Source organism: Epinephelus moara, chromosome 9, assembly GCF_006386435.1.
Source record: "Epinephelus moara isolate mb chromosome 9, YSFRI_EMoa_1.0, whole genome shotgun sequence".
Taxonomy (NCBI): Eukaryota; Metazoa; Chordata; class Actinopteri; order Perciformes; family Serranidae; genus Epinephelus; species Epinephelus moara.
In genome coordinates, this window is record NC_065514.1 from 30104978 (window position 1) to 30119187 (window position 14210).

The 14210-nt window shown below is 39.9% G+C and overlaps 1 protein-coding gene across 3 annotated transcripts; it reads right to left on the reverse strand.

The window, feature by feature from the left end:
- Positions 1–1888: 1888 nt before the first annotated feature.
- Positions 1889–13005, reverse strand: LOC126395855 (probable global transcription activator SNF2L2). 3 transcript variants are annotated; one of them, XM_050053601.1, is made up of 7 exons: positions 12870–13005; positions 12674–12725; positions 9180–9409; positions 5465–5570; positions 3331–3432; positions 3022–3166; positions 1889–2817 (listed from the first exon to the last, which is right to left on the reverse strand). In XM_050053601.1, the coding sequence occupies exons 3-7, from the start codon at positions 9374–9376 to the stop codon at positions 2684–2686; spliced, it is 684 nt and encodes a 227-aa protein (XP_049909558.1). In that variant the 5' UTR covers positions 9377–9409; positions 12674–12725; positions 12870–13005; the 3' UTR covers positions 1889–2683. The 3 variants fall into 3 exon arrangements, with proteins under 3 accessions (XP_049909558.1, XP_049909559.1, XP_049909557.1); XM_050053602.1 differs by lacking the exons at positions 12674–12725; positions 12870–13005 and adding an exon at positions 11312–11948; XM_050053600.1 differs by lacking the exons at positions 12674–12725; positions 12870–13005 and adding an exon at positions 11116–11943.
- Positions 13006–14210: the final 1205 nt, after the last annotated feature.

The window sequence follows — 14210 nt, forward strand, 5'->3', positions numbered from 1 at the left end:
TTGATGGTCACTCAGTAACTCATATCCATGTCAGCTGTCCCCGTGGGGGTCAGTCCCCGTACATATGGAATATGTAGGGTGGAGAGATAGTCTCAACATGATAGAGAACTCATATTTCGCAACAAAGTTGTCCACTCTGTTTACAAATAATTTTTCAAGTATTTTAAGTAGAAAACTGAGGTACCAGTGACACAGGTCTATAATCTGATACCATATGTTTGTCACTATTTCTATAGATTGGAACCACTTTGGCAATTTTCATTTTATCAGGAGAAGTACCTGTGAGAAAGGATTTATTACATATACAAGTGAATGGTTTGAGAACATAGTCAATTACTTCTTTTATAATTGACATGTCAATAGTTAACACACAACACATTAACAATATCGTCTATATTTTGAATAATTGAGTTGTCATTTCCAACAATGTATGTTATTATATTATTTGTATGGGTTTGTAACAAATGATCATAGTAAACTGCCCATTCATACTTAATGTTAACTTGTTGTCCATTTCCAACACTGCAAAAACAGGCAAATAATCACTTACATCAGTTACTAATAGTCCACTTTTTTTTATCTTTCCATCAGTTATATTTACAAAGATATTATCAATCAATGTTGCACTATGCTTCGTTATTCTGCTAGGCTTTACAATTAATGGATAAACACTCAAACTAAACATAATATTTACAAAATCAGCAGTTTTCATATGATCATTAGATTTTAGCAAATCAATGTTGAAGTCACCACAAACCAGAATCACCTTATCATTATGTTTTTCATATAACTCAGAAATCTTCTTATTAAACTGATCAATACAGGACCCCGGTGCTCTATAAATGCAACTAACTAATATGTTTTTGGATCTTTCAGCCTTAATTTCAATGGTAACACATTCCATTAGATTATCAATAACAGTTGTCATATTACCAATAATCTTGCATTTAAGAGCAGACATCACAAATAGGGCAACACCCCTCCCCTTCTGTTGGCCCTATTTTGCCAAAACATTTCATAACCCTCTAATCCATCCTGCAGTTCTTTATCATCACTCAGCCAAGTCTCTGAAATTGCTATTACACTACATCTTTGCTGAAACTGTTGAAGGTAATCTTTGATTTTGGAGAAGTTACTGTAGAGACTTCTACTATTAAAGTGGATCACAGAAAAGCCCTTTCAGGATGGAACTTGTCCTCAGAATAATACCCACAAGTCATTCTAATGTCCTGGTAGAAGTGGGTCTCTGGGTCAATGTCATTTTCTAACTCATAATGTTTGTGAACTTGAAAGTCAAAAGGCTTGAAATCATTATATTCATACATTCTCTTATACCAGATTTGTCACTCACAAACAATATTTTGCCTCATATCACAGTGATATCAAGCGATTTTTACACTGGTCTTTGTTCATATGTCATTCACAGCCTTATTTTCTTATTTTTAAAGTGATAAATAGAGACATTTATGTAAGAGATAATTCCTCTGGAAAAACTTTGACTCTTAACATGTCAGTAAAATGAAACAAGAATTTTGAACCTGGCTTTATCCAATGTTCAGATTTCTGTTCTGGACATTTACAAATCAGTGCATATTTAATTTGCATATTTTAACATAACAACTCAGAAAACTTGTAATACCAAAAATATTAGTAATCAACTGGGTGAGGTCTGATCGTGATATCTATAACTGAAAAAACATCTTTAGTGTCTCACGTTAATATAGTGGTTTATATACTGTTATGTATATTGTCATATATATATATTTAAATGCCTACCTCTCTGTTCTGCAGTCGTCATCCATGACTTCATGACTACTGCAAGTACTACAAAAATGGCCACTATAATTACAACTAATGATAATAATGATCATAATCACCAACCAATGGGTCTTTTGGTAAAATTTATTTCTCAAGTGTTTAAGTGATACATGTTTCCAGGGATTGTCTTAACAATGATGTATTCCTCCCCCCCAACAACCAGGAGAGTAAATGAAAAGAAATTTTGTATTTAACTTACTTTTCACACAAACTGTACAATATGTGAATATACTGTAGCACAAGGGATAAAAATGTTCAACTTGAGTACCCTTGATCAGAACCAAACTTTTTCCACCAAGTACCAGAAACAGACAAAAGCATTACTATCAGTAATACTTCAGTAAGACTTCATACTTCCACTGCTTTTTAAATCAAAGATGTATCATCTCTAAAATCACATTCATTTCCTTTAAAAACATCGACCCATGTGCTTCGATTCTCAGACCCTGAACACGTCAATATTGTCATCAGCGGGTGCTACTCTGGAGGAGCCAGCTTCAGGAGAGATACATTTCATGCTCCAAGACATATGAAGGCATTTCATACAATCAAATATACTGATTAAAAACAGTCAGTGAAACTGGTGTTTTACATAACATTTGCAGAAGCAATCACAGAGACTAAGGCAGATAAAAGTGGAGTCATAATAAAAGACCAGCTACAGTAAATGAAATGAATAGCCTATGTGCAGCAAGACATGTTTGAGTGGCATGAGTCATCTTATGTTCCATAAGTGGCTCTCTTTGAGTGGTCCTTCCAGGTTTTTTTTCCTTTCTTTTGCTCAGAAAATGGAGAAACCAATGAAAAGGAATGTGGTAGAGAATAGACATGAACCAGAATACAAAAACATGGAGGGCCCTTTAGTTCAACCTTCATCTTTTGTGGTGTTATCCTCTAGATCCTCATCGCTGTCTAAATCACTGTGGAGCCTCTTGGCCATGGTATTTCTGCTTCTCTCCTCCTTATTCCCTTTCTTTAGCTGGACTGGTAATGGTTTCACTGGTTACAAAAACACAAAAAAGGATGAGTCTATTTTCAGTTCATCCAAAAGTCAAGTTTTTAAACACAAGAGCATCCAGCAAACAGTAATTATACAGATGATCATTTTTAGCCAGACAGTGTGGGTCCTCATCTTCTTTTTGCTTTCCTGTGATCATTGTAAAAACACACAACCCCTCCTGATGTTAGCGTTTTAACTCTCACCTGCTGATGGAACAAATTGGTCTTCAGCTCCACCGCCATTATCGCTGTGACTGGCGCTAACCGTCTCTTTTTGTTCCTCGTCTGTGACAATTCGCTGTCTTGCGCTCTCGAAAACAGACTTAATGACAATTGAATCCTCATAGATCTGCAGAGGTAAACAAACACACACACACACAAACCTCCACGTACATAAACTGCATGGATCCTTCACCACATCGAGATCCAAACCCATTTACGACTACAATAATAAAATGGAGACTGTGAAAAATAATTTTGTTGCATTTCAATGAAGAATTTTTGGGGGCTCACCTGAGATCCCTCCAGGTTATAGGTCTGAGCATTGTGACACAGGAGGAAAATATCCTTCTCCAAATCCCCAACACTTCTGTACTTGTGGTTACGCACACGTTCCTGTGAAGCAGAGTCAGTATTAAAACCTCAATGTGACAGTCACAATAAGTAATCAGCAGAAGAAGAAGTACTCCAAGACAGGATTTCCCCATAAGAAAAAAACAAAAAGTACATTCCCAAAAAACAAAGACACAAACCCACACAAAGTCTCACAATAATTGAATCTCCCATTTTTAAGCAATAATTCAAAATTTGACAGTTACTCATTTGCTTCCTTGCTGACTTAGATGAGAGGATGAGGACCACTCTCATGTTCACACCTGCCCACCACATCACCACACAAAAGGAAGCGTGCACCTACTACTAGCTTACCTAGCACCATTGATCTTGGTAATGTTACAGCTCAGCTGAGGAGGACACCATCAGTGTTTACATCGTGTGCTGTCACGAGCACGAACCTCTCATCAGTGTGTAGATGCACTCTTCCTTCTGCACAGTGATACAGTTGGCGGGTGTACTTTGGTAGAAAGTTAATAGTTCCTACATGAAACTGCTCACAACAAGGCCTGTGGATTACCTTGAGTAACCTGGTTATAATTTCTGGAGAGAGACACTTCTATTGAGTTTCTCGATCATATTTTTGGCACTTACAGTAAGCACCACAAGCTGAGTGCCATCTAGTTCCATTATATCAGAGAAAAGGCAAACATCTCTACAGCTGGTATCTCCAACACTCGGCATCTCACACCAAAACAATCTAGACTGATAAAACGTACTACAGGTCAAAGTTAAAATATGTGTTTTTGTTTTTGGGTGAACTGTCTCTTTAAGCTGATTATCTTAGCATAAAGACTGGCAACAGAGAGAAACTGCTAGTCTGGCTTTGTCCAAAGTTAGACAAAATCTACCAGCCAGCACCTCTAAAACATATTCATTAACACATATTGTTTGTTTAATCCATACAAGGGCTGAAATTTGGGTGGGGCACTATTTCTTGGCTGGGCCCAGTAACTTCCTGGAGTCTCCACTGGTTGCCTGGCAACATCACAGTGCCAACAAAACAACTCTCTGTAGCTGCATAGTTAATACACATGAAAGTGGCAACAATGTTCTCATCGAACTCAGGCTGCATTCACACCAAATCCGGCGTCAGGGCCAAAACACCATTATCCCCATTCATTCAGAATGTGGGTAGTGAACCAAGGCTGCAGTTCTGGGCCTGAGAGGTCCTCCAGTCCACATGAACAATACTGTCACTATTTTTTAAACATTACAGTAAGTAAAAGACATTAGGTATGTTGGCTATTAACAGCATGTGTGTACTATCCTACAAAGGAGAGCGCTTGCTTTGTTTGTGTGTGAACACAAGTTTGTCTTTGTGGCAGTAAAGATACCACAGTAATGATCATCAACAGGAATTCTACAGGTCTTTTAAACCAACATACAAACTGACTGAAGATTCAACAGACTTACCGGAGACAAATACTGAGTCGCTGAGATGGGGATATTGTTTATTTTATGGTTTGTGTCCACCCTCCACTCCCCCCCACACGCCATTTAAGTGACACTCCCACACCTCCGCACAACCCTGCAGCTAAACGCCACAACATCTGATGTGGTGTAAATGAAATTTTAAACAGCAAATACATGTATTTCCCAAAGTGTTGAACCAATTAATGGCATGTAGCGGTGAGGTTGCAGATTGCAATCAACTGTATACCCCTCCCCTCAGCCGGCATGTAAAGAACCTACAAAGGCCTTCAGGTGACGTAAAAATGCAAAAGGCTCTATTGAGAGTTTCAGTGCTAACTATAGTTACTTTGAAGGTTTTTTTCATACTGATACACATTTCAGAAGTACATCATCCATTTGGCACCGCACTGTAGGCTACCTAAGCACTATTTATATCATTTTCTTAATCAGTATTTATTTAATAAAAGAAGCGTTTGAATATTTAATACAGATACTAGTGTGTCTTTTGATGTATTATGTATCAGCTGGAGTTTCATCTCCCTTTATTTGAGATTCTCTCAGCAGATAAGATAACAGTGATATCTGTATGTGAGTTCTGAGGGTGTTCAGTGACACGTACCCTGATCCTTCTGAAGTCGACAGGCTTTCGGATCAGCTCGTAGTACTCAGGTACCTCCTTCTTTGAGGGGAGCTGCACAAAGCCTTTGCTGATCTGTCGACCCAACCTGGAAGTACAACGTGATAGTTCATGTGAATTCACTTTATCAAGAAAGTGTCTGAAAAGCACGTCAGCATGTGATTGACATTCATGGGATTGGCAAATGTAAGCAAGATTAGCATTAAACTCCAGCACCACTGTGCATAAGTGCAGCCCCACTGAGTTACTCACATGACTGTACACTCTTAGTCCTGTTACAATATTCCACCACACAGACTACTTGCTAAAGAGAAAAATCAGATTAATATTGGACATTTTGAGGAACTGTATAATCAGCTTGTTTTATCAGGATAAAAAATAAATAAATGTGAGCATGAAAAAAATGATTTTCTTCTATATTTTGGGTTAACGATAAATTAGGCTCGGCAACATAACAATGTTAATATTAACTTCATGATATAAGACTATCGTTTTAATTATGTGTTGTCTTTTCCTAGTGTTAAAGGCTGCATTACAGTTAAGTGATGTCATTTTTGAACATATAAGGCTATTTTAGATGTTACATTTGCCTCTACCACAGTCATGAGTCATTATATCCGCATTACTGATGAATATTTATCAAAAATGTCATTGGGTAAGTATTTTGTGAAAGCAGAATATGTAGAATATGAATATGTAGAATATGTAGAATATGAGCTAACTGTATCATTCGGAGCTGGCAGGGATGGTGGATGGCCAATGCATACTCATCCCATCTTGACAAATATCGCCGCTTGTCAGTGGACTTTCACATCTGCATATTACGCACTAGGTGTCCTCCTGCGTCTGTTGTTGACATTCCAGGATGCTGTGTCAATCTACACTTGTTACATGCATCGTATCTTTTCAAAATAAACTTCTGTTTTCACAGGACACGTACAGTTTCTGCTTGTTAGTCTTTTTTTCAAAATAAACTTACAATGTTAGTAAAACCCTTCGTATTTACGTTTATTTCCTTGTGCAACAAAAGTTTGTGGTTCAATTAAGGAAAAAAAATATAATGGTTTGGCTTTACATTCACACGTGAAGCAAACAGCGGGCTCCTGCGTGAAAGTCCGAAGTGTGTTGGACTCCTCCACTGCCCCTCCCACCCAGCTGACAGGGACTTTCCAGCTCTTTATATTACCTTTTTACCGGCAGCGTTTCAAATTGCACGGCAATCTCGAACTGATGCTGTTCCGGCAGCATTATACTGTAACACCACCTGGCGAGGTACAAAAAGTGCCTTTCTGTGTCAGTGCCTGACGCCCAAATCACTGACGAAACTGTGACATTTGACAACTTGGAAATTAGAGAATGGGCTGATATAAACTTGGGACCAGTGGGTCGGGCAGTTCAGGTAAGCTTGTTAGAAAATATCAGACAGGCAGGTCATTAACTGACAAAGCACCATTCTGAGTTAGTTTAACTTACAGAAATATTGTGCAATAGTCCACCTTCCACCTTCTCTTCTTCTCCCTCTGTCTCTCTTAAACACACACAGCAAGCTGCTTTATAATCAGTGCTACTGCACTCAGGGTTTTTGGTTTTTGACCAGGAAGTCCAAAATATTTAACTCTCTGGTCATAATGTCTGTTCAAAACAATAGAATATAAATATATAAATATAGAGAATATGTAGACCTAATATCATGTCCTAACAGCAAGCAAGCATCTCTCTGTCTAAACTGAATCTGTTAGATATGCATCCCCGCTATGTCATGTAAACAAACCACTGTACCTATCAGCTGTGTGCTCATGTAAACAAACCATGTTGAATATCAGCTGTGAGCTCAAGATCAAACTTAAGATGTAACCACTTAAAAGATGGGTGAGTAGGCTTCTTGCTGTCTTCCTACATTTGTACTTTCCAAACACAAAACATGTCTTATATTGTGACAGGCATTATAACCAACAGCAGTAGGTTGTTGTTAGTGATGGTCATTGACAGAAACTTTCAGCTTTGGTTTGCAGCTTTGCAAATCATGTTCAGGTGATTGATTAACACGTTTCTTAGTTGGGCAGGGCAGATTGGCTCTCATAACGGGCCGGGTTAGTGACAGTTTTAGAAAACCCTGACCAGCGCCTCACTAACAACCAAGCTGCAGACCACTGCAGACCGCTGTTTGAGACCAAGGAACAACACAACCAGATGTGATTTAGTGAGTCTTTGCTTTGTTCCAGTGGCTTTTTGGCACCAAACGTGCTGCTTTGTAGCGACCCATTGCTGATGCTTGCTCCAATGGGAATAGTGCCACAGACAGCGTTTATTTTTTTTACTGAGAAGAGGCTGCTTTTCCAGCAGGGATTGTGAATTCAAAAGTTTTTTAAAGGTCCAGTGTGTAGAATATAAGGGGACCAGAATTGGAATGTAACACAATAAGTATGTCTTCTTTAGTTTTTAATTACCTGAAGAAAAAAAAATTGTTGTGCTTTCTTAACCTTAGAATGAGCCGTTTATATCTACATAGGAAGCGAATCCTCTTGTACGGAGATTGCCATGTTGCATCACCATGTCTCAACAGTAGCCTATAACGTACAAACCAAACGCTGGCTCTGGGTAGGGCCAATTGCGGTTTTGCATTTGCCACCACAATTAGCGGCCCCTCTGCAATGAGAGTGTTGAAAAAACACTGATTTTTTAAATGTGAAACTGCTTTACACAGTGTTATACCAGTTTAAATCATCGGGTCTGTTTGTTTTGGAGAGAAAGAGACCTCTGCAGATAATTCATCTCCCGCAAAAAACCTCCTGAACATCTGGATCTTAAATTATCATAAAAAAAGGTGAGCACACATTAGCAGGTGCTGGGCCAACAGCCCATCTCTGACATGCCAAACTTTATCAGAGAAACACTGATTTGTGACATGAAACTGCTTTATTCAGTGTTTTTACTGGTTTAAATCACCAGGTCTGTTTGTTGTGAAGAGGAGGAGACCTCTACGGAGGATTCAGCCCCTGGTGAAAAACTTCTGAAAGTCTGGATCAGCAATAAGATGAACACACATAAAGTTATCAGAGAAAAAAGGTGGACGCACATTAGCATTGCGAAGCTAGCGGCTGCAACGTGCCAAACAGTGTTGGAGAAACACTGATTCGTAACATGAAACCGCTTTATTCAGTGTTTTTACTAGTTTAAATCACCAGGTCTGTTTGTTTTGGAGAGGAAGAGACCTCTGCAGATAGCTCAGTACCTGGTAAGAAACACTGAAGGGAGTCTAACCGGGAGAAGTTTCAGCTTGTCACAATCTGAAATCCTCACGGCTAGATGCAACTAAATCCCCCTAAATCGTACACACTGGACCTTTAAGTCACAACCATAACCAAGTGGGTTTTATGCTTAAATGTAACCATATGTTAACCACAACCTTGTTGAAAAGTAAAGTTTCAATATATCTACTACATAATAACATGCAAACATAACATATCCATGGTTTGCAGAAACATATGCTGCCAATATTTTGTCTGGCGTCTGGGTTGAATATTGATACTGAGGTATGTGGTCAAAAATATCATTAAGTATCATCAAATATCATTATTTGATTTTCTCAATATTGCCCAGCAATACAATGAATTCATGTTCATTTGTTTGGGATAACAATAAATCTAGTTGCATAACAGTGTCATTACGTGATCCAAAAAGAAGTGAGCGCCCTCACCCGTCCTTGTAGTTGATAACCATATCTACCAGTGTGCTCAGCGTTCTGGTGAGTTCAGGTGGGTTCGGAGGCAGTTTCTCAGCAGGTGGACGTCCTCGCTTCCTTTTGACTTTTTCACCAGTTTCCTGCGTGGCCTGCAGTTCTTTCTCTCCATGTTGTTCACTTTTACGTTTCTTCAGACTGATGTCCTCTTCCATCTCCTCCAGGGTACCGTTTGCTCCTGCCTCAGGCTGCGGGAAGAGGGAGCGACACCTAACAAACTTAAACAAACTTGTAGCACTGGGGTTAGGCGAATGAAACACTGTGGTATAAAAATATGTACCGTTTATACTGAAAGCCTGTGAGGCGCTTCCCTTGTTGTTCAGTTTATACCTCAGCATTACAAGGACAATAACAACTGGGGAATGGGAGGGAAAATGGAGAACTGTGACCGATTTCCATTCTAAACTCTTCCTTCCCATTTCTTGTAACTTTCATATTGACAGTTGGGATGCTCACAAACTACATGTTTTCGAACATTCATTTACCACTGAGAGAGAAACCTGAAGCACTTCAGACAGCAAGCTATAGAATCCAATCCCAAAACCCTAAAATTAAAGCACTCACAGTCTCCAGCTAATTAGCAGTACTGGCTGGAGTTTAAGCATTCAGAATTACAGAGTATGGTTTTGTATTCAAATGAAAGAGCGTTCATTTATTTATTACAAAAGCATATGAATTTGCATGGACTGAAGCGACCCAACTGCTGTGCTGTCTCTGCAAATTTAGGACAGATTATTTTATCTGGAGGCTTTGATGTCAGATGATTATCGAGGGGAGGCAGAGTTTTTTAAAATGCACAATGGATGCGAATACGTTTGACACATTTGGAGAAGCCATGTTATACCAAAGCACAGAGTCTAAAAATGCTAATAATGCAATAAATATTAACCCATATTTCCCTGGTTTTGCACAAAAAAGAGACAGAAACATAATTTTAGGTGCGCAGTGATCGAGAAAGGATGCCACTGCTGCATCCTGAGTTATTTTCGACCATTTCATCGCTCGTTTTCAAATATCTGCTGCAACCACTGTATTTCCCACAAAGGCAATTAGAGGCCAGAAACATGAGTATGCATGCAGCAAGAGCAGCTCCAGCTCCAGCAGCAGCAGCAGCAGCAGCAGCAGCAGCAGCAACCCGGCTGGAGAGGAGAGGGAGGAAATAGAGAAGGCATGCTGTCCAATCCGAACAGAATATTGATGCATCAATAGTACACACACTAGCATTCAAATCATATAATAAAGCATGCACTTGTGGAAATGTATTTCTCAAGGACAAAGATGAAAGCATGCTGAATGACTGTATATTGCACACAGTGGTCTGAGGAACAGGATGCAGAATTATTACTGAAAATAATTTCATCCAAGCCTAGAGAAAGAAAAGGACTGATGGTGGCAAAAAAGCAAACAAAACGCATGCCTGCACTCCCGAACCAAAAATACATGGCAGAGAATTGAGTTAGAGGAGACAACAACACTACAGAGGTAACAATAGAAATCCTGTTCATCATCGCTCGGCTCAAATGAAGGCTTTAAAAGCCCCGCTGCTCTCTCTAAGGGGCTGCAATCGTTCCAGCGGAATACAGGAGGGATAGAGGGTAATCCTCAAAGATGTATAACACAGCTGAGAGCTGCCTGATTGACTGTACATGTGTGAGTGGAAGGGTGTCAGTGTGTGCATGTGATGCTCCATGCCTGTGCTATCTCCTAACAAGCCAGCCTCTTTCCTGACTAATCTGGCAAAGATTCCCTCTCATCTGTTACAACACACACCTACACACCCCCTCTCTCCCCCCCGCTCTCAANCACATTTTATCCATCTCTTCCTCTCTTCCCATGCGATGTAGCCTGGCTGAATCCTGAGCCTGAGAAGAAAGACATGGAGGAGGATATTTACCTGAGTGCAGTCTGCAGGCTGGCTATCAGGATCGGCTGCAGCTGTGGGGGAGAGAATTAGCAAGCCAGCATAGCGGCGAGCTGCTAGTCTCTTCATCAGCTGATCACTCAGAAGCAGAGCCCAGAAGGGGGGAGAATAAAAGCGCTATGTTTTCATATACAAATCAATGGGCTGGGGGAAAATAGAAATGCCATACCCATCTCCTGGCTGCGGCTCTCCGAAGTCTTTTTCCTGACTCTGGAAGGCCCCGAGCTTGTCTCCCTCTGCATGTTTTTAATATCGACTGCTGCCAGACGGCTTTTTTTTTTCTCTTCCTACCCCGCTGTTAAAGTTATCGGGTCCATTTTTTTATTTTTTATTTTTTTTAAATGTTGCGTTGCATTTCAGAGGGAACGGGATGTCAACAACTGCAGGGATCTTAGAAACACGAGTCCAGCCTGCAGCAACACGGGACGTGCATATGTGGGCACTTCATACAGCGTGCACGTGTGTGCAAGCGCGCAATCGCCACGGGAGACGGGGGTCATGTCCCCGCCAATGTATAAATATGGAAACGTTGCTCCCCCCTCCTTCTCCAGTATTTATAATGACCAGACACGTCATCAGAAATAAATGTATTAGTTCCCCCCCATTGTTAAACCCACTCCAAGTTTCACTCAGTCACGTGTCTTTTGGAAACTCTGCCTGCAGTTGATTTGTTACCAAACTGTGTCGCAAACCGACCATCAACTCTAAAACATGCATGTGCGTCGAGGCGCAGACTGTCTCTGGCGCATGGTCCCAATAACTCCGTGTACTTTTGCTCAGTGTTTTAATGAACATCTGACATGTAGCTGATGATCAAAGAGAAACACAAAGCGTCTGGTCGTTATTACAAAAGGTGGACTTCGCGCCAGACGTGTGCGCATTTGGATACAAACAGCCAGACTGACCAGTCAGACAGTTGGTGACTTCCAGATTCCAGATTGCGTCAGATTATCTAAAGAGCCACACCGACCTACTGATTCTGTTGTGATGAGTATAGCCAAATAACCATAATTGACACACACACACACACACACACACACATATATATATATGTATCTATATATATATATATATATATATATATATATATATATATGTATATACACACACACACACACACACACACACACACATACACACCCTACTCGCTCCCCCAGTATTTCATGTCTAAGATTTCCTGCTTGTTTGTGTGCAGCCGCAGAATTCCAGCAGGGTGATTAATGCATTAATATGGACTCAGATTACACTTAATTTCTGTGCCAAGACAGCAACAGCAAGGAAAAATGTCTCTGTAACACTGAGCTGCTGAGCTGTAACAATTGCAGCAATAACAGTGGACTTTTTCTAGTTTGGGCTGATGTTCAAACACATCTGGTTTCTGTAAATCAATTAGGGGTTTCTTTCCCTCAACATAAGCTAGAAAACAGCACACAAAGTCAGAACTCACACCACAGGAAATTAAAGATAGACAAGAAAACAGGATAGAAATAAAAGATCCTGTTGCATGTTCTTCAAATGAGATCAAACTCACAATGAAGAGAGCCGCCCCTTTGTAGGATGCAGAGGCTTGTGTGGCTGGAATTCTGTAGAAGCAAGAGAAATCATGATACACATGAGTTGAACAGGCGGTCCACAGCCGTGCTGTCATACCAGGCAGCTAAGTCAGTCTTGTAGCAGCTGGCCAAGGCTATTTGTCATACTTAACTTTAGCAGAGTGTGTTTCTTACTCTTTAAGCCCTACAGGTCTTCATGCCGAAATAAAAACAGCTTTCAATTTAACTGTATTAAACATGTTGAACCTTTTTTTATATTAAAGCCCCTGAAAACGTGCTTTCACTTCTTAGGTATTTCTTTATAACTGAATAAGCTTCAAAGGTAAAGGGGGGGGGGGGATCACAACATTCGATTTTTTCCAACTGAGCTCCACCCATTTCAAACCAGTGAGAAGAGCACTGCCAAAAACAAACAGAAATCTCTCATGAGAAATAACCAAAACTGTTCCTGCACTGGCAGAAAATAGTGTTTTCTTGTAGGACAACATTGCTCATTGTAAGATCCTGCATGAAAAATTTTCAGAGCCTTTAAGTGACTCTGGCAATACATCTTATGGTGGCCACTTGCTGCAGTTGAGCAAGTTCATTGTAAATCTAAAGCTCACATTAAATGACTCTCTCTCACACTCTGTTGGTATGACTTCATTTACCAGTTGATAACACGTCAAAGATACAGCAAACATGATTTAATCAATAGAGATGAAGTCTGTAATGAACAATTAAAAGTCTAACTGAGATCACATTAAGTCATCTGCTTTTGCAGTAAAAATAATGTCAAAATCTTTTTTAAATGCATTATTATTTTACAAGGAAGAAAAGAAAGGTCTGGGGAAATATTAGCAATGCACTTCCAAACTTTTTTTCTTAAAGCAGAACACACAATATGTGATTTACAGAGCAGATACGTATGCTGGTGTGGACAAAAAAAAACCCATTTCATGTAAGCTGGACAACAATATACAGTAAGCTGTAATGGGATATGACAGGAGGATACATCATGTCTTTTATTATATGGAAGACATTTGTGTATTCATAACTTCATAACAAAAAAATGTACGCTTTTCTCTCATGCCTCCACGGTGAAATGAGAATCCAAAAAGGCAAACTTTCTTAATGAATTGAAGTAGAATGAATCTGCCTTTAACAACTCCCAAACTATAAGTCTCAGTTATCCAGTCGTAGGCTCAGCATTTAAAATACTTCTGAATAAACTGTCTTGCATATGGGCAAGAAGTGTGCCTGCGCAGCTTATGCGTAAGCGTTTTAAATCATAGGGTTTAAACACAAATGCTTATTTGGAAAGTACTGGTACCCTGGCTGGATAAATGAGACTTGGATTACACTGCACGAGTTGTGTGAATGTTTGTAGATTGATGTTTCTATATAGTTTTGCCATTGTTAAATGTGGACCCCTTTCACTCCAAGTCATCAAGAATTTTCTCAGTGTTGGGACTCTCCGTCTACCATAGAGGCACGCAAGGAACCCCCCCCCCCCCCCCCCCCCCCCCCCCCCCC

Coding starts and splice junctions, on each gene's coding strand:
- LOC126395855 (XM_050053600.1), bottom strand. CDS start 11,211: ATGAAGAGACTAGCAGCTCGCCGCTATGCTGGCTTGCTAATTCTCTCC. Junction 9,410..11,115: donor AGCCTGCAGACTGCACTCAG/GTAAATATCCTC, acceptor CTCTTCCCGCAG/CCTGAGGCAGGAGCAAACGG. Junction 3,433..5,464: donor TCGACTTCAGAAGGATCAGG/GTACGTGTCACT, acceptor TCTGCTTCACAG/GAACGTGTGCGTAACCACAA.